The 24,422-nt window shown below is 51.0% G+C and overlaps 1 protein-coding gene across 7 annotated transcripts in view; it reads right to left on the bottom strand.

The window, feature by feature from the left end:
* numa1 (nuclear mitotic apparatus protein 1) overlaps positions 1-24,422 on the bottom strand; it is a 41,245-nt gene that overhangs the window by 11,299 nt on the left and 5,524 nt on the right. For 6 of the 7 annotated variants that reach the window (XM_031897417.1, XM_031897415.1, XM_031897419.1 and 3 more), the window contains exons 2-14: positions 13,149-13,235; positions 11,298-11,383; positions 10,439-10,521; positions 9,955-10,043; positions 9,027-9,107; positions 8,790-8,880; positions 8,475-8,607; positions 6,673-6,830; positions 6,321-6,435; positions 5,843-5,960; positions 5,614-5,754; positions 3,873-3,995; positions 75-3,788 (exon numbers count right to left, since the gene is read on the bottom strand). In XM_031897417.1, coding sequence (XP_031753277.1) covers positions 75-3,788; positions 3,873-3,995; positions 5,614-5,754; positions 5,843-5,960; positions 6,321-6,435; positions 6,673-6,830; positions 8,475-8,607; positions 8,790-8,880; positions 9,027-9,107; positions 9,955-10,043; positions 10,439-10,521; positions 11,298-11,383; positions 13,149-13,190 — 4,974 coding nt within the window. In that variant the 5' untranslated portion in view covers positions 13,191-13,235. Of the gene's footprint in view, positions 1-74; positions 3,789-3,872; positions 3,996-5,613; positions 5,755-5,842; positions 5,961-6,320; positions 6,436-6,672; positions 6,831-8,474; positions 8,608-8,789; positions 8,881-9,026; positions 9,108-9,954; positions 10,044-10,438; positions 10,522-11,297; positions 11,384-13,148; positions 13,236-18,126; positions 18,319-24,422 lie in introns of those variants that run through there. The other variant, XM_031897416.1, reaches the window with a different exon arrangement.

Raw genomic sequence — 24,422 nt, 5'->3', positions numbered from 1 at the left:
GTTACTGCACTTAGGCAGGCCTGTAATTACATATGTGGGTAAGACTTATTATTTCTGTACTTAATGCTCAGTACCTGAAGAAGGAGCCTCTGCTTTTCCTCCTGGAACGCTTTCCAATCATCCACAACCCTCGTTTTCACGTGCTCGTATTTGCCGGTTGCAGTTTCCAGTTTCTGGCTGAGATCTTGTACTCGCTCGTTGCCTTCTCTCAGAGTCTTCTCGTGCTGCAGGCGGAGAGACTTCAGCTGTTCCTCGTGCTGCTCCTTGAGGTTGGACACCTCGCTCTCCAGTTTCTTGGCACCCTGGTCAGAAGCTTGAGACAAGCTTTGGTTCTCCCCAACGAGCCGGCTGTTGAGCTGCTGAAGATGGGCTATTTGGGACAAGTGATCGTCGTTCTCGGAGTGCAGTTTCTGTAACCGAAGCTCTTGGTTGTGAACTTTCTCCTTGAGTAGAACCATTTCGGCCATGTCCTCCTTAGTCTTTTGCAGTTCTGCCTGGAAACGCTCAGTTAGCTTTTTCTGGCCCAGAAGTTCCTCCTGGTGCTTCTCTTGCATCACTTCCCGTTCTGCAATGATTTCCTGGTAACTGCGTTTTAGGGATGCAAATTCCTCCAGGAGGCTTTGGTTGCTGCTGAGATTCTGTTGGAGAGAAGAGATTTGCTGTTCCTTCTCAGCACAGTTTCCCTGCCAGGAGCGAATTTCCTGCTGCAAGCGATCGTTTGTTTCTGCCTGGGAGGAGAGCGACTGCTGGAGGCCCTCAACTGCCATTCTTTGCTTGTCTGCTTCTTGTCTGCAGGTTTGGGCTTCCGTCTTTAAACTATCCATAGCGCGATTCTTTTCAAGTAGCTCCTTAGAGGAGGCCTCTACATCACCATGGAGCTTTTTCAGCTTCTCTTCTAGCTTTGTGCTTCTATTAGTTTCCTTCAATAGCCGCTGTTCAAACTCCGCAGACACCTCCACCTTAGAACTCAAGCTCTTCACTTCTGCATGCAGGCTGCCCACCTCTTTACTCTTCATTTCAATTTCCTTCTGGTACTGTTCTGCTTGTTGTTTGGCCTCTGTTAAGGCTCGCTGCCTCTCCTGAGCCGCAGAAAGCATAGAGGAGAGCTCTCGACTTGACTCAGTAGAAGATTTCTGACTTTGCTCCAGTTCTTGAACCTTATGAAACAACTCTTTCTTCAGTGCTTGTAGCTCAGTTTCCTTATCTGCCTGCGCGGCCTGAGAAGCCTCCAGCTGCTTCAGCAGGTCACACGTCTTTTGCCTCTCTTTATGGATTTCACCTTCGAGCGCTTGGATTCCTTCTAGCTGTCTCTCCGACGTTGAAACCTTTTCGGAGGCCAGTGTTTCTGCCTCAGCAGCCTGTTTCTGGGCCTGACAAATCAGTTCCTTCTGCTCTTTGCACTCTCTTTCCAGATCTACTATTTGGCCCTGAAGACCTCGGGCCTCCTCCTGCTTGCTCCGATACTGCTCTTGAATGCAAGCAAGGTCTCCCTTCTGGTTCTTGATGTCGTGTTCCAAGGATTCAATATTTTTAGTTTTTTCAGAAATGATAGCTTTTAGGTTAGCCATCTCTGCTTCAGCACCCTTAGTGGCCCGGACATGCTGTGCAATCTCTTTTTCCTGCAGGGCCGCCTGTTCTTTAAGTGCAACCAAAGCAGTTAGCTCTTCTGTGAGCTTTCCCATAGTCTGTTGCTGCTTCCGTATCTCCTCTTGTGTTACGGCAGCCTCTTTATGAAGTCTTTCTACTTCACTTTCCTTCTGAGAGATGAGATCAAGGGAACGGGAAAGCTCATTCTGCAAGGCACTGAGCTCACCTTTGTGCGTATCCAACAATTTCTGCAGCTGAGCCCCCATCTCTGTTTTACTAGCCAAGTCCAACGCAGCTTTTTCTTTGGCCTCAATCAACTGCTCAATTTCAGTATTTTTCTGAGCCAGCTCTTCCTTATGCTTCTGACCGATCTCCTCTAGCTGCCTGTTCAGATCCTTCACCTCTTCAGAAAGCTTTGCAGTTTCACTTTCTCGCTCTTTAACAGCAGCTAAACTGGTTTTCACCTCAGATTCCAGGGACTGAATTCTTTCAGATTTTTGCTCTTTTAACTCTTTCACCAAGGCTTCAAGTTCTTCTTTCTTATGCTTCTCATCAGACACCTCTCTGACTAGACAATCCAGTTCTGACTTTGCATTGCTTAAGGCTGTTTCCAGATGGGAAAGACGCTCACTTTCCCCTTGATGAGCAATCTGAAATTTCTCCTCTGAAGAGTGGAGAGCAGAGAGTAGCTTCTTTTCCTCAGCTTCTCTCTCTTTGATACGAGAGTAGGCTTCAGACAGTTCACACTCCAACCGATTTATCTGCTCCAGTTGAGAAGAGTTTGTTTCCTTTATCTTGGCTTCCAACATCAAAACTTTACTCTTCTCTCCCTCCAGTTGCTGGCAAACATCAGTATGAGCCTTCTTCAGATGTTGAATTTGTTCCTCCATCTGGCAGGAGTTCTGCACTATCTTCTGCTGAGACTCTTCATATTTGGCCTTCCAGATGTCAACCACCTTAGACAACTCGTCCCTTTCTGCTTCACGCTGTTTGATAGCAGCGCTGGATTCTGCCATTTTTGCCTGCAGGGTTTCATTTGCTGTATGGTACTCCTCCTGTAAGTGCTTCAGCTGAGATTCAATCTTCTGTCCAGCGGCCCTTTCTTCAGCAAGGTTACTCAGTGCTGCATCTCTGCTTTCACTCAACTTCTTCATCTCCTCTTCAAGGTGGGAAATTCTTTTACCGTCGCTATCAAGAGAAGCAGCAAATTTCATTTTCTCTTTCTCTAGATGTTCCCTAAGATGTCTCAGACTTTCGTCCATAGACAGGAGCTGTTCTTTAAGTTGCGAGTTTTCTTCGGACACCAATTCACAGGAGGACACCTTCTTCTGATATATTTTCAGTTGACTCTCCTGCTCTGAAAGCTGTGCCTTTAGAGACTCCACAGCGGCTGCATGAGATTTGCTCTGTGAAGCATTTTCACTATCCAAGTTCTGGCATTTAGCAAGCAGATCTAGAATGGTGGCATCCAGTTCCTGTAGCTTGGATGCCAGCTCTGCCTTTTCCCTTTTCAGCTCCTCTATAACAGAAAGACTAGCTTGATGATCTTGTTCCAGTGTTTTCATGGTCATGTTTAAGACACTGAACTCTTCATCCTTTTTGCACTTGTACTCATTGAATGTGGAAAGAGTGGAATCTCTCTCACAGGCAACTTTCTGCTGTTCTTCTCTTAAATAGTCAACTTCTTTCGCCTTGCTCTCTAGCTGTTGTGTAAGTCCAACCAGATTGCCCTCGGAAACCTTCAAAGAGCTACTAATTTGCTCCACTTGGTTTACAAGCTCCTGAATGTTCTGCTTTGAGGATTCTTCCAGTATTTTGAAGTTTTCCAAGAGCTGATTTTTTTCTCTCTTCTCTTCTTCCACTTGATGGTGAATGCCCTTCAGCTCTTCCTCCTTATGCACCAGGGAAGACTTCAGCTTGGAGATCTCCAGTTTTAATGTTGTAATCTGGCATGTCAGATGTTCCTGTTGTGCCCTGGCCTCGTTATCTTGCCTCTCCTTCTGAAATGTTATTTCTGACAATGAAGTCTGCAGGTTAGTGACTATCTCCTGCAGCTGACTTTTCTCAGATTCAAATCTGGACCTCTGTGCCTCCATGTCAATTTCTGTAGTGCTCTTTTCCTCTTCCAACTGATGGATCTGTTCTGTTAGACTGAGGCACTGGGTGCTGAGCGCAGTTACCTCTTGCTTCAAGTCTTCCAGCTAAAGGAGAAAAAAAAAAAACAAACCTCAGTAAAAAACGTATGGTACTAACAGTCTTTACAGTCTCCATGCATCCATCCATACCTTGAGGATGTCACCCATACAATCTCCTTTTTCTTCCACCTCTCTCTCCCCCATCTTCTTTAGCTGATCCTCAAGCATTGATATTTTTCCCTGCAGTATTAAGTGATGCTCTTCCAGATACTTCTGCAATAACAAAACAGATATTAACGCCAAATCCACAGAACAATCTTTGTATACTTTTATATAACGGAGGAAAGGACCTTGCAGAACATACAAATCAGAAACAAAATATCACTCCGGAGAAACGTGTCAACCAACCAGTCGCAGTTTTATTTTATACTGCACATCGTGTTTCAGAACCAGTGATCCTTCATCAGGATCTGAAGCATGTTGTGTATATAATAAAACTACAACTGGTTGATTGACATAGTTCTCCGGAGTGATATTTTCTTTCTGATTTGTAAAGTCTGGATGGCGTGACGGTGCCTCTACTCTGTAAGAAAAACCTATGTACAGAAAATAACGTGGTAAACTTCACTCACTATTTTATTGTGATCCTCACAGAACATATTTTATCTAGGTGAATTAGAAGGAAAAAGGAGGGCGTTCTCAAAAGGGAGGTAGGAGTGCACCAAGAGCCCGGGAATGTGTACGGTGAAAGCTTGGGAAGGCAGCATGTAATGACAATAAAGGGTAGTAGTGAAGGGTCCAAGGGAGACATATCTGGGAAGGGCATGGGATTTGGCCTGTGCCATCTTTCAAAAGGGCTGAGCCACCCCAGGGACATGTGTGCAGGGAAAGATTGGCAGAGCCAGCGGGAGTCGCATAGTATGCCTGCTGTCCAACTTGGGGCCCCTCTCAGCACTAGTCAACCGTCTACCAAAGTGAAGGAGGACAGGTAGAGGCAAGTAGGGCGGCTTCAAGTGAGGGATGGAGCACAGAGACCCAGTAGACCAGGGATCCCCAACCTTTCTTATTTGTGAGTCACAGTCAAATGTAAAAAGACTTGGAGAGCAACACAAGCACCATAAAAGTACATGGAGGAGCCAAATAAGGGCTGTGATTGGCTATTAGGCAGCCTCTATGCACCCTATCAGCTTACAGGGGCTTTATTTGGTAGGAAATCTTGTTTTTATTCAACCAAAACTTGTCCCCAAGTCAGGAATTCAACAATAACTGGGGGCACTGAGAGCAACAGCCAAGGGGTTGGTGAGCAACATGTTGCTCACGAGACACTGGTTGGGGATCACTGCAGTAGACCTTCCAGTAGGAGAACAACCCCAAGAATCCACACCACATGGATGTCCTGTCTAACCAACAAGGACCCATAAGTCCCCTGGCTGCCACTTTTAGCCACTGGTCAAACAGGCAGCCTGTGTGTTCCCCAGCCCCACGGAGGACAGCACAAGAAGGGGCAGAGTTACAGCCCCTGTGGGAGGGGTCAAGTACAAGTTGAAGTCAGTTATTTTTAGTCTTCTGCATCCTGATGGTGGACGCTATATTCCTACAGTTCCTATATCACCTCGATAAAGGAGAAAATACCCTTCCGAAATACTTTGAAAGGGACACTAAGCTCACAATAAATATTGGTTCATAAATGCTACACCTTAAAAGGCATATTATGAATTATCAAAGGCTACCATGCTGCCTATCACAGCAACCTTCTGCCATGTCCATTATCTGGCCAATGGAGCACATCACACAGAACATGAACAACGTGTTATGATCGTTTGTTAGCATCCCCGAAGGTCAAGCTAAACCAAGCAGCCCAACACATCTGATTAAGCCATTAATTCATTACCTTTTCACCGACTGCACCACTCAGCTCACTCTCTAACTGGCTCTGTTTCTGCTCCCAGTTGCTCAGAGAAAGCTCGTGTTCCTCTGTGGTTTCATAGAGAGCCTCCTGCAGTTGTGCCAAGCGGTTGGATAAGTCTCGCACCTGCACAAAGACACATATGGGATGATATATATATGTATATGTATGTGGGGAAGTGAAACTTGTCATGTGACATGGAGGATTACAAGACCTTGTAAGAGAGCTCGCCATTCTCCTCGGCCAATTGATCGTTCTTGCGTTCCAGTTGTTTCTTGTCAGTCTTCATATCCTGACACTGCTTGAGGGTGTCCCGAAGTCTGATCATCAGGCTACGGGGAAAAAGTGCACAGGTCAGCCTTTGTGTGTGTGTGTGTGGTTTGCACATAGTGGGATTCAAATAAAGGAAGATTGCACTGGGACAACTGGGAAATATATGGAGTTGGGAGAGTTATTTCTGTTATAAGGCTTCATTTATATAGTTCTGCACTTAACAGACTGTTTCATATTCACACTAATTCCTACCCTGTGGAGCTTACAATCGAAGGTCCGTCATATTTACACGTGTCATTTTGGGGGGCTAACTAACCTCCCAGGGTGTGTCTGGAAAAGGGGAGAAGGTGCATACAAACACATACTGAACATAAAGGGGCACAGGGAGGTGTAGAGGTGCCACTCAGTAGGTTACTCACCTCTCATTCTTCTCCCGAAGTTCCTCCAGCTCTTTGGGTTCCTGTAGCTCAGCCTGGTTCTCCCTTAAGATCCGAAGGTGTTCAATCTGCTGCTGCAGGAGGGAGATCTGAGCCTCTGTAAGGAAATGAATGAGAGAGGGGGGTGACTTTGTGTCATTGATTCTACTGAGAAGTTGTAAAGGGATCCTGTTCTATTTGGTTTCCTTAAAGGGCTTTGCAAGCTCTGTGGTAACTAAAGGAAAAAACATAGCAACTTCAAATGTATAAATACAAAATACATGATTGGCGCCTGTGTCTCGGGCTTACAGATAAGGAGCTTATTTATACAGAGAGTTTGGGTAAAGGCACTGACCTTTCTCTGCCAGGTGTTTGCGGTTCTCTGCCAGTTCCACCTCCAGTTCATCTCTACAGTCCCGCACTTCACTCAGTTGCTTCTTCAGGCGCCTCATCTGGAACTGAGGGGTGTGCAGCACCTCGATCATTGGGGAAGATGGGGGGTCCGCTGACAAACTGTGAAACACCAGAAACAGAGTCAAGACACGGCCTCAGGTCAGAGCTGGGATGTAAGGAAGGAACCATGGCACAATCAAACAATATCAAATCTAAACTGACGGCAGAATTGGATTCCTCATGTAAAACCAACTCCAAATTAAAGACCCTTGAGTTAACTTTATGTTATTGAACGTCCTATTCCCTAGCAACATTGAAATTGGTCTTTATTATTTATTGTTTTGTGAATTATTTGCCTCCCTCTTGTACATCTTTCCAGCTTTTAAACGGAGGGGGGTCACTGACCCAGGCAGCAAGAAAATGAATATTATTAACTTCTTTTTATTTCTTATCTTCCCATTCGGGTCCTCTCCTAATCATATTCCAGTCTCTCATTCAAAACACTTCCTGGTTGCTAAAGTAAACAAGACCCTAGCAACCAGAAATTCCAAACTGGAGAGCTGAAGAAAAAGCCGAATAACTTTGAAACCACAGAAAATAAGTAATGAAAACAAATTGCAAATTTTCTCAGAATATCAATGTCTACATCATACTAAGTTAGTTTAGAGGTGAACAAACCCTTTGCAAAAAAAAAAAAAAAAAACGAAAATGCTTTTTTTTTTGCAAAGCCCTCACACATAGGCTGTGCCAAGATCTGACACACAGGGGGCAGTGTTGTGCTGGGAAAGCAGTTCCCCCTGTCTGTCAGAGCTGAGCACAGCCCAAAGGTACAGGAATAATGGGCTTGCAAGTTCAAGCGCAGGGCAACAATCAGCAGAAAGGGGAGGGGCTGTTGTCCTCGGATTTTGGCCTGAAAGGGGCCGGTGGATATAAAAAGCCATGCACATTGTGTAACTGGGGTTAAAATTTACTTACACCATTTATGTAACAATTAACTGACTCATTAACAAAAATTAATGGAACTATTTATATAAGCTGCTTATTATACATGAACTTTCCAGCAGGGGAATGACTGGTTATTATAGAGTCACATCAGCTGTTTGTATTGGGATCTATTTACTGACTGATATGAGCGGCTCCTACATGAACTTTCCAGCAGGGGAATGACTGGTTATTATAGAGTCACATCAGCTGTTTGTATTGGGATCTATTTACTGAATGATATGAGCGGCTCCTACATGAACTTTCCAGCAGGGGAATGACTGGTTATTATAGAGTCACATCGGCTGTTTGTATTGGGATCTATTTACTGACTGATATGAGCGGCTCCTACATGAACTTTCCAGCAGGGGAATGACTGGTTATTATAGAGTCACATCAGCTGTTTGTATGGGGATCTATTTACTGAATGATATCAGCGGCTCCTACATGAACTTTCCAGCAGGGGAATGACTGGTTATTATAGAGTCACATCAGCTGTTTGTATGGGGATCTATTTACTGACTGATATGAGCGGCTCCTACATGAACTTTCCAGCAGGGGAATGACTGGTTATTATAGAGTCACATCAGCTGTTTGTATTGGGATCTATTTACTGACTGATATCAGCGGCTCCTACATGAACTTTCCAGCAGGGGAATGACCGGTTATTATAGAGTAACACCTTCTGGAAAGTTCATGTAGGATCCGCTTTTTTGTTTCTCCTGCACCTAAGCAAAATACCAGTCTGCCCAAGAGTTTGCTATAAAGCAGCAGGATATTTACCTTTTCATAGTAGATGAGGAAGCAACACGATGCAGCTCCAGAAAGCGCACTTCGCTCTTCCGCCTGTGGGACACATTAGGAGACGCGGCGTCGGAGCAACTGGACGTATCATCTCCCAAGGAGGGAAAACGCGCTGGAAGAGAAGAGGTCTCATAAGCAAGAGTGAGGCACAATGCAGGGGAGGTGTTACTGAATATACACCAATATATGCCAAGGGCACAAACATGCAGCCTGCTCGCACACCACATAATTATTTACATTTAGCAAAGCAAAAATGTCCCTAAAACACGCGCCCAGCACACAATTCTGCCTCACCTTTCCGCTGCAGGAAGTTGATAAGTTTGTCGTCCAGACAGAGAGCATCTTCATTATCCAGTACAAAGCGCAAGATGGAGGCCAGCTCTGTCTGCAAGTGCAGAAATTCATAATGAGAGAGTGAAATCTTAGATAATGCACCTTCATTGGGTCACAAAATGGCAGGAAAGCGCTCAGCCAATCAAAGTTACTGGTCCAATTACTATGAACCAACATAGCAGCAGGAGGCTTCCTCACCTGAGTTTTATGATCAAAATCCTCAGATTTCTTCGGGTTTTTGGAGCTCATAGTTGAGTAATAGAAGAGAAGGACGATTGCCTGTGAGATATAACGAAGGGGTGCAGTTAGAACAGTTTAACTTCTAGTAGTGAGTCCATTAGGGTGAAGACACAGAGATACTTAGTAGCTGCTACTAGTAGCGCCATGTGTTTCACCCATACTTGCCTATTGCTTTACTGTGGTATTTCATTCTCTCTGCTGCAGAGAGACAATTCTACAGATACTTTTCTGTATCAGCTGCAGATCCCTTTTACCCAATAAGAGATTCCAGCCATCTCATAAAGAAAGTGGCATGTTGGGAAAAATGGTAGGGGAGCCAATGCTGCTGTGCAGGGAGTACAAATATAAGCCACTCACAGGCCTTTCGTGTAAGTGCAAATCTTATGGGCAGAGAAAGGCAGCACCCACTGGCAGCTGCTAAAGGTGGCCATACACGGGCCAATTGTAGCTGCCGATATGGGTCCCTTAGACCGATTCGGCAGCTTATAGGCCCGTGTAGGGGCAGAAGCGAGGGACATGCACGACCGATATCTGGCCTGAAATTGGGCAGATATTGATCGGGCAGGTTAAAAGATTTAGTCGGATCGGGGACCGCGTCGGCTCGTTGATGCGGTCCCCGAAGCGACTGCCCCATTGCCGCCATTATAATTCGATCGAATTAGCCTACATGTTCCCCAATATCGCCCACCCGTAAGTGGGGATATCAGGTGAAGATTCACTCGCTTGGCGACCTCTTCACGTGTATGGGCACCATAAGGCCTAAGGTTGCCTATGCTCCCAGTGGGAAAGGGGACAGAGCTATAAATCAGCAGAAGAGTCGGAGTGGGATGGATGGCAGGGAGAATGGGCATGTGAGAGAGAGGGCAATTGTGCAGCCGGAAAGTACCTTGGAAAGTTCCACTTCCAGGTTCTCCCCCTGCAGAATCTTCTGCCATTGCACCAAGTTTTCAGCTGAGGAGCCCGGCCGGCAATACCCTACAGAAAGAGAGAATGAGTGAGATTTACTCAGGACACACACAGGCCAGAGAAGCGCAGAAGCCCCACAATGCTTGTTGAGTAGCAGCTCCATGGGGGGGGGGGAAGCAGGAAGCTATTAAACACAGAGAATAAAACCCCTCAGAATGGCCGCAAATGCCAGGGCCCTAAAGGGACAGTAAGGCTGAAGGGCACATTATGCACAAACATTCTGATTGGCTAAGGGAAGGGGCAAGTGATTGTACATTACACACTATCAGTGCAGCAGTGAGTATCAGGAACAGAACTACTAATATCAGTACTGGGGGGGGGGGGGAATTCTCTCCAGGTGTGACCCCCAAACAACACGCACATCAGCCGTCCCTTACCCTTCATGCCCCCCCAGGGGATCTTACTTTGTAAGAAGGCACAGAGGAAGTTCAGCCGCTCCTCCGGGATCTGCTGTAGGACAAGGGCCGTTTCCTCGGAGTTCCCTGATCTGAGAGACAGGAACAGCCCATCACATACAGTCTGAGCGGTACCCGCCCCCCCCCAACGCGGCACCACAGGGGTCTAATAGTAACTAATATGAGCTCTCACTCTGGCAGCTGTGGGTCCAACAGAACCTGGGCTTACAGGGAAACGGGTGGGTTTTATGGCTGATTGGGGTTAAGCACTGTATTGAGCAAATATGGGGGGGCTCGGCTTATTTTGGAAAGACAGGAAGATGGAAATAATAAAAATATAGTCCTGAATCACCCAGGAAGCCTCATAGCAACATGTCTTCCATGCTCTGCCCCAGGGCTGTACTAGTACTGTAGGGGATGCTGGGAATGAGAGGGAACTGTAGGGCAGGTACATATGGGCACCTGGGGTTCAGAGGCATTGGGAATGGGTGCCACATGGGAGTCCCACCACTGACACAGGGGACAAAAATGTATCAGAATTAGTGAGGGGGCAACTGCCAAAGCCCATACCCTGGAAGAGAGGTCCAACTGCATCAGGATTGGGGAGATAATAGAGAGATAATGATACCCCTGCCTCTCCTACAGGGAAGGGAATTACACAGAGGGTGTATGTGGGAGGTATAATATGATTAAAGGACAAGTCAACCCAAAATATAATTTTTGCCTAATAAAAGAAAACAGAATTCTAAGCAAGTTTGCAATATAAATACATTCCCCTCCTCCCACAATGGCACATTTCTGCATAGTTCATTATTACTCTTACATACAAAGCCGGGTATGTTACACAGGTACTGTCTGTAATACTCACAATATGCCGACAACTTTCAGCAGAATGCCCAGATCCTGCAGCTGTGAAAATCTCTCGATTGGTTCCCCCACCTTCAGGCTGTTCACCTGCAGAGACAGGAGAGGTCAGAACTGTCCCCACCGCAGAGACGGCGAGGGAAACCAGCAGCCATACTGGATTGTGTCCCTGGTGCAGAGAGACCAGAGCGGCAAATCATCATAGAATGTCACTGTCCGGTTGTGCTTAGTACAGGGGAATCCCTATGTGCCATAGTGTTATAGTATCTCTCTGTACAGGCTATGGGCAAACTTAGGGGGCTGTTCCTGCTGAATTGTGCTTAGTACAGGGGAATCCCTATGTGCCATAGTGTTATAGTATCTCTCTGTACAGGCTATGAGTAAACTTAGGGGGCTGTTCCTGCTGAATTGTGCTTAGTACAGGGGAATCCCTATGTGCCATAGTGTTATGGTATCTCTCTGTACAGGCTATGAGTAAACTTAGGGGGCTGTTCCTGCTGAATTGTGCTTAGTACAGGGGAATCCCTATATGCCATAGTGTTATGGTATCTCTCTGTACAGGCTATGGGCAAACTTAGGGGGCTGTTCCTGCTGAATTGTGCTTAGTACAGGGGAATCCCTATGTGCCATAGTTTTATGGTATCTCTCTGTACAGGCTATGAGCAAACTTAGGGGGCTGTTCCTGCTGAATTGTGCTTAGTACAGGGGAATCCCTATGTGCCATAGTTTTATGGTATCTCTCTGTACAGGCTATGAGCAAACTTAGGGGGCTGTTCCTGCTGAATTGTGCTTAGTACAGGGGAATCCCTATGTGCCATAGTTTTATGGTATCTCTCTGTACAGGCTATGAGCAAACTTAGGGGGCTGTTCCTGCTGAATTGTGCTTAGTACAGGGGAATCCCTATGTGCCATAGTTTTATGGTATCTCTCTGTACAGGCTATGAGCAAACTTAGGGGGCTGTTCCTGCTGAACTGTGCTTAGTACAGGGGAATCCCTATGTGCCATAGTTTTATGGTATCTCTCTGTACAGGCTATGAGCAAACTTAGGGGGCTGTTCCTGCTGAATTGTGCTTAGTACAGGGGAATCCCTATGTGCCATAGTTTTATGGTATCTCTCTGTACAGGCTATGAGCAAACTTAGGGGGCTGTTCCTGCTGAATTGTGCTTAGTACAGGGGAATCCCTATGTGCCATAGTTTTATGGTATCTCTCTGTACAGGCTATGAGCAAACTTAGGGGGCTGTTCCTGCTGAATTGTGCTTAGTACAGGGGAATCCCTATGTGCCATAGTTTTATGGTATCTCTCTGTACAGGCTATGAGCAAACTTAGGGGGCTGTTCCTGCTGAATTGTGCTTAGTACAGGGGAATCCCTATGTGCCATAGTTTTATGGTATCTCTCTGTACAGGCTATGAGCAAACTTAGGGGGCTGTTCCTGCTGAATTGTGCTTAGTACAGGGGAATCCCTATGTGCCATAGTTTTATGGTATCTCTCTGTACAGGCTATGAGCAAACTTAGGGGGCTGTTCCTGCTGAATTGTGCTTAGTACAGGGGTATCCCTATGTGCCATAGTTTTATGGTATCTGTCTGTACAGGCTATGGGCAAACTTAGGGGGCTGTTCCTGCTGAATTGTGCTTAGTACAGGGGAATCCCTATGTGCCATAGTTTTATGGTATCTCTCTGTACAGGCTATAAGCAAACTTAGGAGGCTGTTCCTGCTGAATTGTGCTTAGTACAGGGGAATCCCTATGTGCCATAGGTTTATGGTATCTTTCTGTACAGGCTATGGGCAAATAAAGCTGCCTATGCCCAATGTATTTATATCATATGCCCAGGTTTCCCTTTAATACTCACCCAGCAGAGCAATGCTTCCATCTTGCCGCTGTGCGCCGCCATATTGTTTCACGACTTTTCCTCAAGTCTCAGACTACATGTAAGACCCTAGGGCGGAAACACGGACATGTGAATGACATGAAACAAGGAGGGACAGGCCCGATACACGTTACAGTGAGCAGAAACACGCATGTTGGCACCGAGGCGCCCGCAGCAGCCACAGCCCAAAACCTCAAATAACAGCAAGCACATAGGATCCTTACTAGAGACCAAGCGAGCATTATGGGTAAATGCATGTTCAGCCCCATTCTATATATAAGAATTCCAGCCCAATCCCTCCCTACCGGTACCAGTAACACTGCCTGCCCTGTATGAGCCCACACTAGCTCAGTAACAGCCCAGGGCAACTAACAGCCAATTAACTTAATCTACGGAGTCACTTGGTGTGACATTGGTACAGTTATACCTGCCCTCCTGCCCCCACTCTGGGGGGGCGGTCACATAACCACCCAGTCACATCTGCCCTCTTGCCCCCACTCTTGGGGTGTCACATAACCCCCCAGTCCCATCCCCTGGAACCCTCAGTCACTTGGTGTGACACTGGCACAGTCACATCTGCCCTCCTGCCCCACTCTGGGGTCACATAACCCCCCACTCCCATCCCCTGGAACCCTCCTGCCCCACTCTTGGGGTCACATAACCCCCCCAGACCCATCCCCTGGAACCCTCCTGCCCCACTCTGGGGTCACATAACCCCCCCAGTCCCATCCCCTGGAACCCTCCTGCCCCACACTGGGGTCACATAACCCCCCCAGACCCATCCCCTGGAACCCTCCTGCCCCACTCTGGGGTCACATAACCCCCCCACTCCCATCCCCTGGAACCCTCCTGCCCCACTCTGGGGTCACATAACCCCCCACTCCCATCCCCTGGAACCCTCCTGCCCCACTCTGGGGTCACATAACCCCCCACTCCCATCCCCTGGAACCCTCCTGCCCCACTCTGGGGTCACATAACCCCCCACTCCCATCCCCTGGAACCCTCCTGCCCCACTCTGGGGTCACATAACCCCCCCAGTCCCATCCCCTGGAACCCTCCTGCCCCACTCTGGGGTCACATAACCCCCCCCAGTCCCATCCCCTGGAACCCTCCTGCCCCACTCTGGGGTCACATAACCCCCCCAGTCCCATCCCACACAGCGGCACAGATTTAATTCCCTGGTTAATAAGGGCAATCTGTTATTATGCGCCCTGGGATCAGGGGGAGGTGGGTAAGAACAATGGTACCGTGAGTAGGGGGCAGTGAGGGATGCGCTGACAGTGGTACCATGAGTAGGGGGCAGTGAGGGATGCGCTGACAGTGGTACCGTGAGTAGGGGGCAGTGAGGGATGCGCTGACAGTGGTACCATGAGTAGGGGGCAGTGAGGGATGCGCTGACAGTGGTACCGTGAGTAGGGGGCAGTGAGGGATGCGCTGACAGTGGTACCATGAGTAGGGGGCAGTGAGGGATGTGCTGACAGTGGTACCGTGAGTAGGGGGCAGTGAGGGATGTGCTGACAGTGGTACCGTGAGTAGGGGGCAGTGAGGGATGTGCTGACAGTGGTACCGTGAGTTGGGGGCAGTGAGGGATGTGCTGACAGTGGTACCGTGAGTAGGGGGCAGTGAGGGATGCGCTGACAGTGGTACAGTGAGTAGGGGGCAGTGAGGGATGTGCTGACAGTGGTACCGTGAGTAGGGGGCAGTGGGGAATGTGCTGACAGTGGTACCGTGAGTAGGGGGCAGTGAGGGATGTGCTGACAGTGGTACCGTGAGTAGGGGGCAGTGAGGGATGCGCTGACAGTGGTACCATGAGTAGGGGGCAGTGAGGGATGCGCTGACAGTGGTACCGTGAGTAGGGGGCAGTGAGGGATGCGCTGACAGTGGTACCGTGAGTAGGGGGCAGTGAGGGATGTGCTGACAGTGGTACCGGTGAGTAGGGGCAGTGAGGGATGTGCTGACAGTGGTACCGTGAGTAGGGGGCAGTGAGGGATGTGCTGACAGTGGTACCGTGAGTAGGGGGCAGTGAGGGATGCGCTGACAGTGGTACCGTGAGTAGGGGGCAGTGAGGGATGCGCTGACAGTGGTACCGTGAGTAGGGGGCAGTGAGGGATGCGCTGACAGTGGTACCATGAGTAGGGGGCAGTGAGGGATGCGCTGACAGTGGTACCGTGAGTAGGGGGCAGTGAGGGATGCGCTGACAGTGGTACCCGTGAGTAGGGGGCAGTGAGGGATGTGCTGACAGTGGTACCGTGAGTAGGGGGCAGTGAGGGATGTGCTGACAGTGGTACCGTGAGTAGGGGGCAGTGAGGGATGTGCTGACAGTGGTACCGTGAGTAGGGGGCAGTGAGGGATGTGCTGACAGTGGTACCGTGAGTAGGGGGCAGTGAGGGATGTGCTGACAGTGGTACCGTGAGTAGGGGGCAGTGAGGGATGTGCTGACAGTGGTACCGTGAGTAGGGGGCAGTGAGGGATGCGCTGACAGTGGTACCATGAGTAGGGGGCAGTGAGGGATGTGCTGACAGTGGTACCGTGAGTAGGGGGCAGTGGGGAATGTGCTGACAGTGGTACAGTGAGTAGGGGGCAGTGAGGGATGCGCTGACAGTGGTACCGTGAGTAGGGGGCAGTGAGGGATGCGCTGACAGTGGTACCATGAGTAGGGGGCAGTGAGGGATGCGCTGACAGTGGTACCGTGAGTAGGGGGCAGTGAGGGATGCGCTGACAGTGGTACCGTGAGTAGGGGGCAGTGAGGGATGCGCTGACAGTGGTACCGTGAGTAGGGGGCAGTGAGGGATGTGCTGACAGTGGTACCGTGAGTAGGGGGCAGTGGGGAATGTGCTGACAGTGGTACAGTGAGTAGGGGGCAGTGAGGGATGTGCTGACAGTGGTACAGTGAGTAGGGGGCAGTGAGGGATGTGCTGACAGTGGTACAGTGAGTAGGGGGCAGTGAGGGATGCGCTGACAGTGGTACAGTGAGTAGGGGGCAGTGGGGAATGCGCTGGGCGTCACTTCCTGTGAATAGCAGCACCTTCCCATTACCATTAGGGGCAGCGGCACAAACACACACATTTGCAGAAAAACTTCTGGAATTATCCCACCCCCTTCCCTGGTACTGGTACCGCTAGTACCTGCCCCCCCCCCCCCCACCCCTTCACTACATTTCCCATCAGGCTGACGGGAGGGAGCAGTTCAACAACAATGGAAGGTCACAGGTTGTTGATATTTATCACAAATCTTTCCCCTGAATTTAACTCCTTACACAGCAGTGGGGCATTTAGTGCCCCAGGGGGAGTGGGGCATTTAGTGCCCCAGGGGGAGTGGGGCATTTAGTGCCCCAGGGGGAGTGGGGCATTTAGTGCCCCAGGGGGAGTGGGGCATTTAGTGCCCCAGGGGGAGTGGGGCATTTAGTGCCCCAGGGGGAGTGGGGCATTTAGTGCCCCAGGGGGAGTGGGGCATTTAGTGCCCCAGGGGGAGTGGGGCATTTAGTGCCCCAGGGGAGTGGGGCATTTAGTGCCCCAGGGGGAGAGGGGCATTTAGTGCCCCAGGGGGAGAGGGGCATTTAGTGCCCCAGGGGAGAGGGGCATTTAGTGCCCCAGGGGGAGAGGGGCATTTAGTGCCCCAGGGGAGAGGGGCATTTAGTGCCCAGGGGGAGAGGGGCATTTAGTGCCCCAGGGGGAGAAGGGCATTTAGTGCCCCAGGGGGAGTGGGGCATTTAGTGCCCCAGGGGGAGTGGGGCATTTAGTGCCCCAGGGGGAGAGGGGCATTTAGTGCCCCAGGGGGAGAGGGGCATTTAGTGCCCCAGGGGGAGAGGGGCATTTAGTGCCCCAGGGGGAGAGGGGCATTTAGTGCCCCAGGGGGAGAGGGGCATTTAGTGCCCCAGGGGGAGTGGGGCATTTAGTGCCCCAGGGGGAGTGGGGCATTTAGTGCCCCAGGGGGAGAGGGGCATTTAGTGCCCCAGGGGGAGTGGGGCATTTAGTGCCCCCGGGGATTGCTGTTCCTTGTGGGGCATCACTTGCTAATCTCCCGGCAGGTCTGTCAGTAGCAAAGGGCAAGTGAGCGAGCGCAGCGGTTACTCATGGGTTAAGCCCTAGTCGTAAACCAGCGGCAGATAACAGAGGGCAATGACCCCACTAGAGCCCTGCCCCCTCTGCCCCTACACTGGGGGGGCAAATATTCAGGCCTTGGGGCAATCTGTAGTTGGAGTCAGGTTTAATGCAGTTTTTGTGACAATTATGTGACACTCAGAGAGATGCAGTTGAACTGGGACAGAGACAGTGTTGCGCTTGGGCACAGGGAGAGGCCACCGGTACATTGGCCCCAGCATGTGTAAAGCCGGCCATAGACTGTAAGCTCCCCTGGCGCAGGGAATGATGGGTAAGGGGGGTGTGAGCACTAAGGGATGGATCATAGCTGAATAAATCTCTTATTATTATTATTACTACCCCTATGAACACGTGAATATACCAGAAATAAAACAGCCTAATAAATATCAGATGACAGCTGATATAAAGCTCCTCCCCCTAGTACCTGCACACCTGATTGGCCCCTCCCCAGCAGCACACCTGCCGTCCATCCCTGCCTGTGGCACTCCCACAAGGGGTTAAACAAGCAATATTACCCCAATGATATAACAGATCCCAATTATAACTCATTATACAGGCGGCTCTGACACAGATATTCAGGGAAACCAATCATGGCTCTCCCAGCTCGTACTCCATTTCCCAGCATCCTCAGCCCACCGGCCCACCAATGAGGCTGCCACCAATGAGGCTGCTAATAGATTAACCCCTGCGACACCCGGCCAGGAAGCGGCAGCCTAAAACAGAACCTGAGCCAAGTCTACATGGCACGGTGCCCAGAGCTTTTACTAAGTGGCGGCTCCTTCCCCCCCGGGGCCAGCGCCTCAGGGCAACATTCCTCCGCCCGGGACACAACTGCCCAACAATAGAAAAGTTTCACTCACATAAAGAACTTGGGCTTTGGCTCAACTTTATCATGTGCCGGAGCCGGCGGCCGGGCATGGTGCCCGGGTCCAAGCAGCAAAGAGTTAACAGAACAGAGATCCGGCCGGGGCAGTGGCCCCTAAGTGTGCCGAGGCAGTGCCGAGGGCTTGTACCAGGGAAGCCTCCATGGCAGCTCAGCTTGTATTTGCATGCCAGCTCCCAGCATGCTCGGGGGCAGTATCACCGCTGTGATGTGGCTGGGACGAGCCAATGAGGGGAGGCGCTGGGTTTGGTTGCACGGGAGCTGCAGGGAGTGCAGGGATCAATGATTAATCTGCTGCTGCTGCTCGGTGCCTGGGGCTCACTGTGCAGCAGATCTGCCTCATGTAACTGGGGGGGGCAGGACACACACACCGGGGCCACTCACATTATCACTCCTACTGGGGTTCCCTGCAGCCGGGAACAGGTATCCCACAGGCAGGGGGTGTCCCACAGGCAGGGGGTGTCCCCCCACAGGTATTTATTGCCCCGGGAGAGGGACATGCTCCAGATTCCTACTCACCCAGAAAATAACAAATATCTGCTTTACACACCCAGGGGGGGGGGGGGGGCTCTATTGCCCCAACAACAAACAAACAGAGCTGGGCGGGTACCAGGGAGATTTAAAGGGAAAGCGTCAGGATCTGACATCCTAGTGTTTAACCCTAAACTGTGCCCCTGGGGGCACAGGGCTACCAAGCGCGGCTGATGCAACGGGAGGCAAATGAAACACAGATGAATGTGACTCCCCCTCACAGTTCCGTAGCCGCACTGATTGGATCCCAAGGGCCCTGGCATGGCACCCTGCCATAGCGGCCCCGCGCCACCCTGCCATAGCGGCCCCGCGCCACCCTGCCATAGCGGCCCCGCGCCACCCTGCCATAGCCGCCCTGCCATAGCGGCCCCGTGCCACCCTGCCATAGCCGCCCTGCCATAGCGGCCCCGCGCCACCCTGCCATAGCGGCCCCGCGCCACCCTGCCATAGCCACCCTGCCATAGCGGCCCTGCGCCACCCTGCCATAGCGGCCCTGCCATAGCGGCCCCGCGCCACCCTGCCATAGCGGCCCCGCGCCACCCTGCCATAGCGGCCCTGCGCCACCCTGCCATAGCGGCCCCGCGCCACCCTGCCATAGCGGCCCCGCGCCACCCTGCCATAGCGGCCCCGCGCCACCCTGCCATAGCGGCCCCGCGCCACCCTGCCATAGCGGCCCCGCGCCATCCCAGTCTGTACACCAAGCTGGCTACGGGTTAAATGAAACATCATGGAAAACAAACAGAAATGCACATACACTGAGGAGAAACTCAGCCTGAGGGCCCCCCGGCCATGACATAATCCTTAGGGCATTTCCCTGGGGGCTAAACAGGAGGAGCCGTTGTACAAACAAGCTGTGCTGCTGGCAGAGCGCTAACAATCAGCAGGGGCCCAAGGTGGCACTTAGCCCAAACCCTAATAGTGCCCATGGGTTACCCTGGCACGGCTGCCAGAGGGGGGAGGATCACAGTAGTGGCCAATAGGAATGTCCGAGTGGGGCATTATGTGCCGAGCAGCCGGGGCCCCGTACAGCCATTCACTGTGGCCCCATCTCACTGCGCGGGAGGGGGGGGGGGCTCACAGTACATGCAGGCAGCAGCCCCAACATTCCATCCCTCCTGATATCATTCCCCCCAATCAACTCCATAGTACCGCTTCCAACCAATCAGAAGCACAGGGATCACTTTGGCTTCACAATGAAATCTATAAAGTCCCAAGCGCAGAACCAATGGGAAGGGAAGTTTAACAGCAAAACACAGGGAAAGAATCCAAATTCATTATCCGTTTCTAGTGATGTCGGCAGTTTTTTTAAAAAAAAGTTTGGAAGGTGAACTTTCCCTTTAAACTAAAAAAGTTGTAAAATCCCTAATCCAATGGAAAGAGTATGGCAGCTCCCACTCATATTGGTAAATACAAAGCCTGCCATTAGCAGCCGATACCCCCCCATGTAATAAAAGACACTGAGTTTGCCCAATAGCCCATAGTAACCAATCAGCAGGCAGCATGTAAAAGCACACATCTTATTGGTTGCTACGGGTTACTGGACCTGGGCAAACTCAGTGTCTTTTATTACATGGGGGTAGGGACATGCTAATGGCAGGCTTTGTATTTACCAATATGAGTGGGAGCTGCCATACTCGTTCCATTGCATTAGGGATTTTACAACTTTAGTTTAAAGGGAAAGTTCACCTTCCAATTTTTTTTTTCAGTGTAGGTGTTTTCAGACAGTAAGTTTTATATTTTGAATGTTTTTATAAAAATGAAGTTGCAACTTGACTACTGGGGGCAACAACACTCCCAAAAATGCCCCCCCTTCACCAACATTTGAATCGCCACAAGTAAACGACTTATTCATGTAACTTACTTGCGCCCATTCACTCGTTGTCACGGCAACAAATCTGCCCCTGTGCAATTACCCTTATTACCCCCAACGCTCCTCTCTCTGGGGCCTGCCATTGCAGCCCGTACCCCCTCCATGTATAAAAGACACTGAAGTTTGCCAATAGCATAGTAACCAATCGCAGGCAGCAGTAAAAGCAACACATCTTATTGGTTGCTACGGTTTACTGGACCTGGGCAAACTCAGTGTCCTTTTTTATTACATGGGGGTAGGGACATGCTAATGGCCAGGCTTTGTATTTTACCATATGCAGTGGGAGCTGCCATACTCGTTCCATGCATTAGGAAATTTTACAATCTTTAAAGCTTAAATGACAAAGTTCACATTCCAATTTTCTATTTTCAAGTGAGGGTGTCACTAGATCAGTAAGGTTATTTTATATTTTTGAATGTTTTAATAAAAATGGAACCTTGCAACTTTGACTTCTGGGGGCATACAGCACTACCCAAAAAATCGCCACTCACCTCCACCATTACCACGCAACATCTTGGAAAAATCGCACAGCACAAGTTAAACGACTAATTTCATAGTAAACTTTCTTATGCGCCCCAGATTCACGTCCGTTGTCACGGCAACAAAATCTGCCCCTGTGGCAATTAACCCTTATTACCCAGTAACGACTCGCTACTCTCTGGGCAGATATTAGCTTACACCGGGGGCATAGCTCGGGTTTTTGCAGTGGTTTCAATCTCGACGAAATTAATGCCCAATTATAGAGAAGCAGCCAGTCTCAAAACAGAGACAAGAATCTCCCTAGGCAGCCCTCCTTGGCGAAGACTTGCCAGGCCAAATGTAGAACCATTCCCCCCAGCGCGGCCCTCATAACTTTGGGGATCAAGAAATGTAACGGGGGGCGTTTCTTGTACCGTTTACTCTCGCGGGCAGGGAGATAACTTCCCTTATAAACAAAACTGTAAAGAAACATAAGAAGGTCTGTAACCCAGTGCGAGGGAGCAAGAACGAATGAAAGAGGGTTTCTCAAGGGGTCTCAGATTCCTCCTGTTCCATTCAACCTAACACAGGCCTCTGCACGCCCGGCTAAACGTACTTAGTATCAATAAGGCACATAACCCACAGTCACTGCAGCTTCTGCCCAATCAAGCATCTCAGCTTATATCTTCACGTCTCTACACAGTATTTTCTGTCTCATATTATCTCAGCACCTCACGTCCCCGCCTCCCAACTCAGCCACCCACAGTCCCAGGCTCACCCGCCCCCCCCAAACTCAGCACTGCACAGCCCCGGTCACTAACACACAGAGTGAAAATGCACAACAGGGACCACCTCCCGGTACTGAAAACAGCCCCCAACGCGTAACTAACTATCACAGCGACCCCGGTACTAATCACAAAAACATCCCCCACCGGTAACATGAAACACCACTCAAGAACCCTACCCGGTACTAAAAACACAGAACACAGCACCCCCGGTAACTAACAAGCAGCCCCCCCCCGTCTAACACACAGCCCTCCCCTCCTGTACTCAACACAACAGCCCCCCCCCACCGGTACTAACAGCAACAAGCCCCCTCCCACCCGGTTAGTAAACTACTAGCCCCCCCCTCCGGAGACATCAACACTCCAGACCCCGCGCCCCCCGGTACTAAGTAAAATCACCACAGCCCGAAGCAGCCCCCCGTACTAAAAACTAACAGTGACCACCCCCGGTACTAAACACAATCAGCCCCCCCGGTACTAACACCAGCCCCCCACTGGTACTAAACACTACAGCCCCCCCCGCGGTACTAAACAACAGCCCCTCCCCCCTATTGACCGGATACTAAACACTCAGCCCCCCCGGTACTAACACCTGGAACTCGCCCAACTCCCTGTGCCTCTTAAAACACATCAGCCCCCGTACTCAAAGAAAAGACATAACAATCATGCCCCTCTCGGTATAAACACACGCCGACACAGATACTATCGAATCACTCAAGCCCCTCTCCCTAGTACTTAAACACCAGCCCCCCGCGGTATAACACTAAGCCCCCCCCCGGTACTAACAATCACCAGCCACGCCCCCGGTACACTCATTAAACGTAAAACACTCAGAACCCCTCCCGGTACTCATAACTACAACAGTCCACCTTCTCGGTACACACATCACGGTAAAGGCCCCCCCCCGGTACAACACTATGCAGCCCAATCTGCCCAACCGGATACTAACACTCAAGCCCCTCCCTCCCGGTACTACACACTCAGTCGCACCCCTTTCTTGTTCCCGGTAACTAACAACTCAGGCCCCCCCGGCCCCACCGGTACACACTAACAACTCACCCCCGCCCCCCCCCGGTACTAAACACTCAGCCCCCCCCAAGTAACTATGACACTCATGCCCTCTCCCCCCGGTACTAAAACACTTAGTCCAACCCCCTCGGTACTAACACCAGCCCCCCGTACTAACTCATGATAAGGCAGCCCAGCCCCCCGCGTACTAACACTTTGGAAGACCCCCCCCCCGGTACTTTTATACACAGCCAGCAGCCCCCCACCCTCCTGGACTACAACGAATGTTTGGAGACGAGGACCCGGTTTAACTAACTAACTGAACGCCCCCCCCCGGTACTCAAACACTCATGGCCCCCCCCGGTACTGAACACTACAGCCCTCTCCCCCGTACTAAAACACTCAAGCCCCCGGTACTAACACCAGTCCCCCGGGTACTAGCAACTCACAGCCCCGCCCTCTGGCACGGTACTAACACAATCGCCCCCCCCTCCACCCTCGGTACTAACACGCTTCAGCCCCCTGTCTCCGTCGTCTTCGGTACTGTTGTAAACTCGATTGTGCCTCCCCCGCCGTTCTTTTCCCAGGTACTAACAGCTCAGACCCCGCCCCCCACCCCGGTACTAACACTTGAGCCTCCCCATAGCATGCACTCCTAGGTCTGAGGATGAACAGCTCTTCCATCCGGTACTAAATACCTGTCCAGCCCCCCCCCCCCCCCCGGTACTGGAACACTCAAGCCCCCCGTCTAACCCTCAGTCCCCCTCCCGGTACTAAGCCTCAGCCGCCCCCCCGGTACTACACTCAGCCCCCCCGGTACTAAACTCAAGCCCCCCCGGTATAAACACTCAGCCCCCCCCCGGGTACTAACAACTCAGCCCTCCCGGTACTAACACTCAACCCCCACCCCGGTACTAACGAAACGCGTAAGCGCCCGCCCCCATACCGGGCTACTAACACTCCAGCCCCCCCCTCCGGTACTACAAACACTCAGCCCCCGCGGTATAACTAAACACTACAGCACCCCCCCAGGCCCCCGGTACTAACACTCTCAAGCCCCCCCCCGGTATCCACACTTCAGCCCCCCCCGGTACTACACTCAGCCCCGCCTCCCCGCGGTACTTCGACTCACCCCCCCCCCCCCCGGTCTAACACTTCAGCGCCCCCCGTACTCTACTCAGCGCCCTCCCGGTACTAACACTTTCAGCCCCCCCCGCAGCGGATAACTGAAACACTCAGCCTCCCCCCCCGAGAGAAGAACAGATCCCCCCGGTACTACACTCAGCCCCCCCCCCGGTACTAACGAATGCAGCCCCACCGGTTGACTAAACATTCAGACCCCACCTGCCTACCCCACGGTTACTAACAACTACAGCCGCCCCGCCTAAAAAGCATCCAGTACTAACATCTTCAGCCCCCCCCTAGCGTCTAACGACTCAGCTACCCCCGGTACTAAACAACATGACTAGGCCCACCACCCCCCCGGCTACTAACATTCAGCCCCCCGGTACTACACCTCATCAGCCCCACAGCCCCCCCGCGTAACTAACACTCACCACCCCCCCCCCGGTAACTAACACTCACCCCCCCGGTAACTACAACAGCCCCCCGGTACTGCCA

The sequence above is a fragment of the Xenopus tropicalis genome, chromosome 2 (assembly GCF_000004195.4).
Source record: "Xenopus tropicalis strain Nigerian chromosome 2, UCB_Xtro_10.0, whole genome shotgun sequence".
Taxonomy (NCBI): Eukaryota; Metazoa; Chordata; class Amphibia; order Anura; family Pipidae; genus Xenopus; species Xenopus tropicalis.
This window is presented reverse-complemented; position numbering and strand designations above follow the sequence as displayed.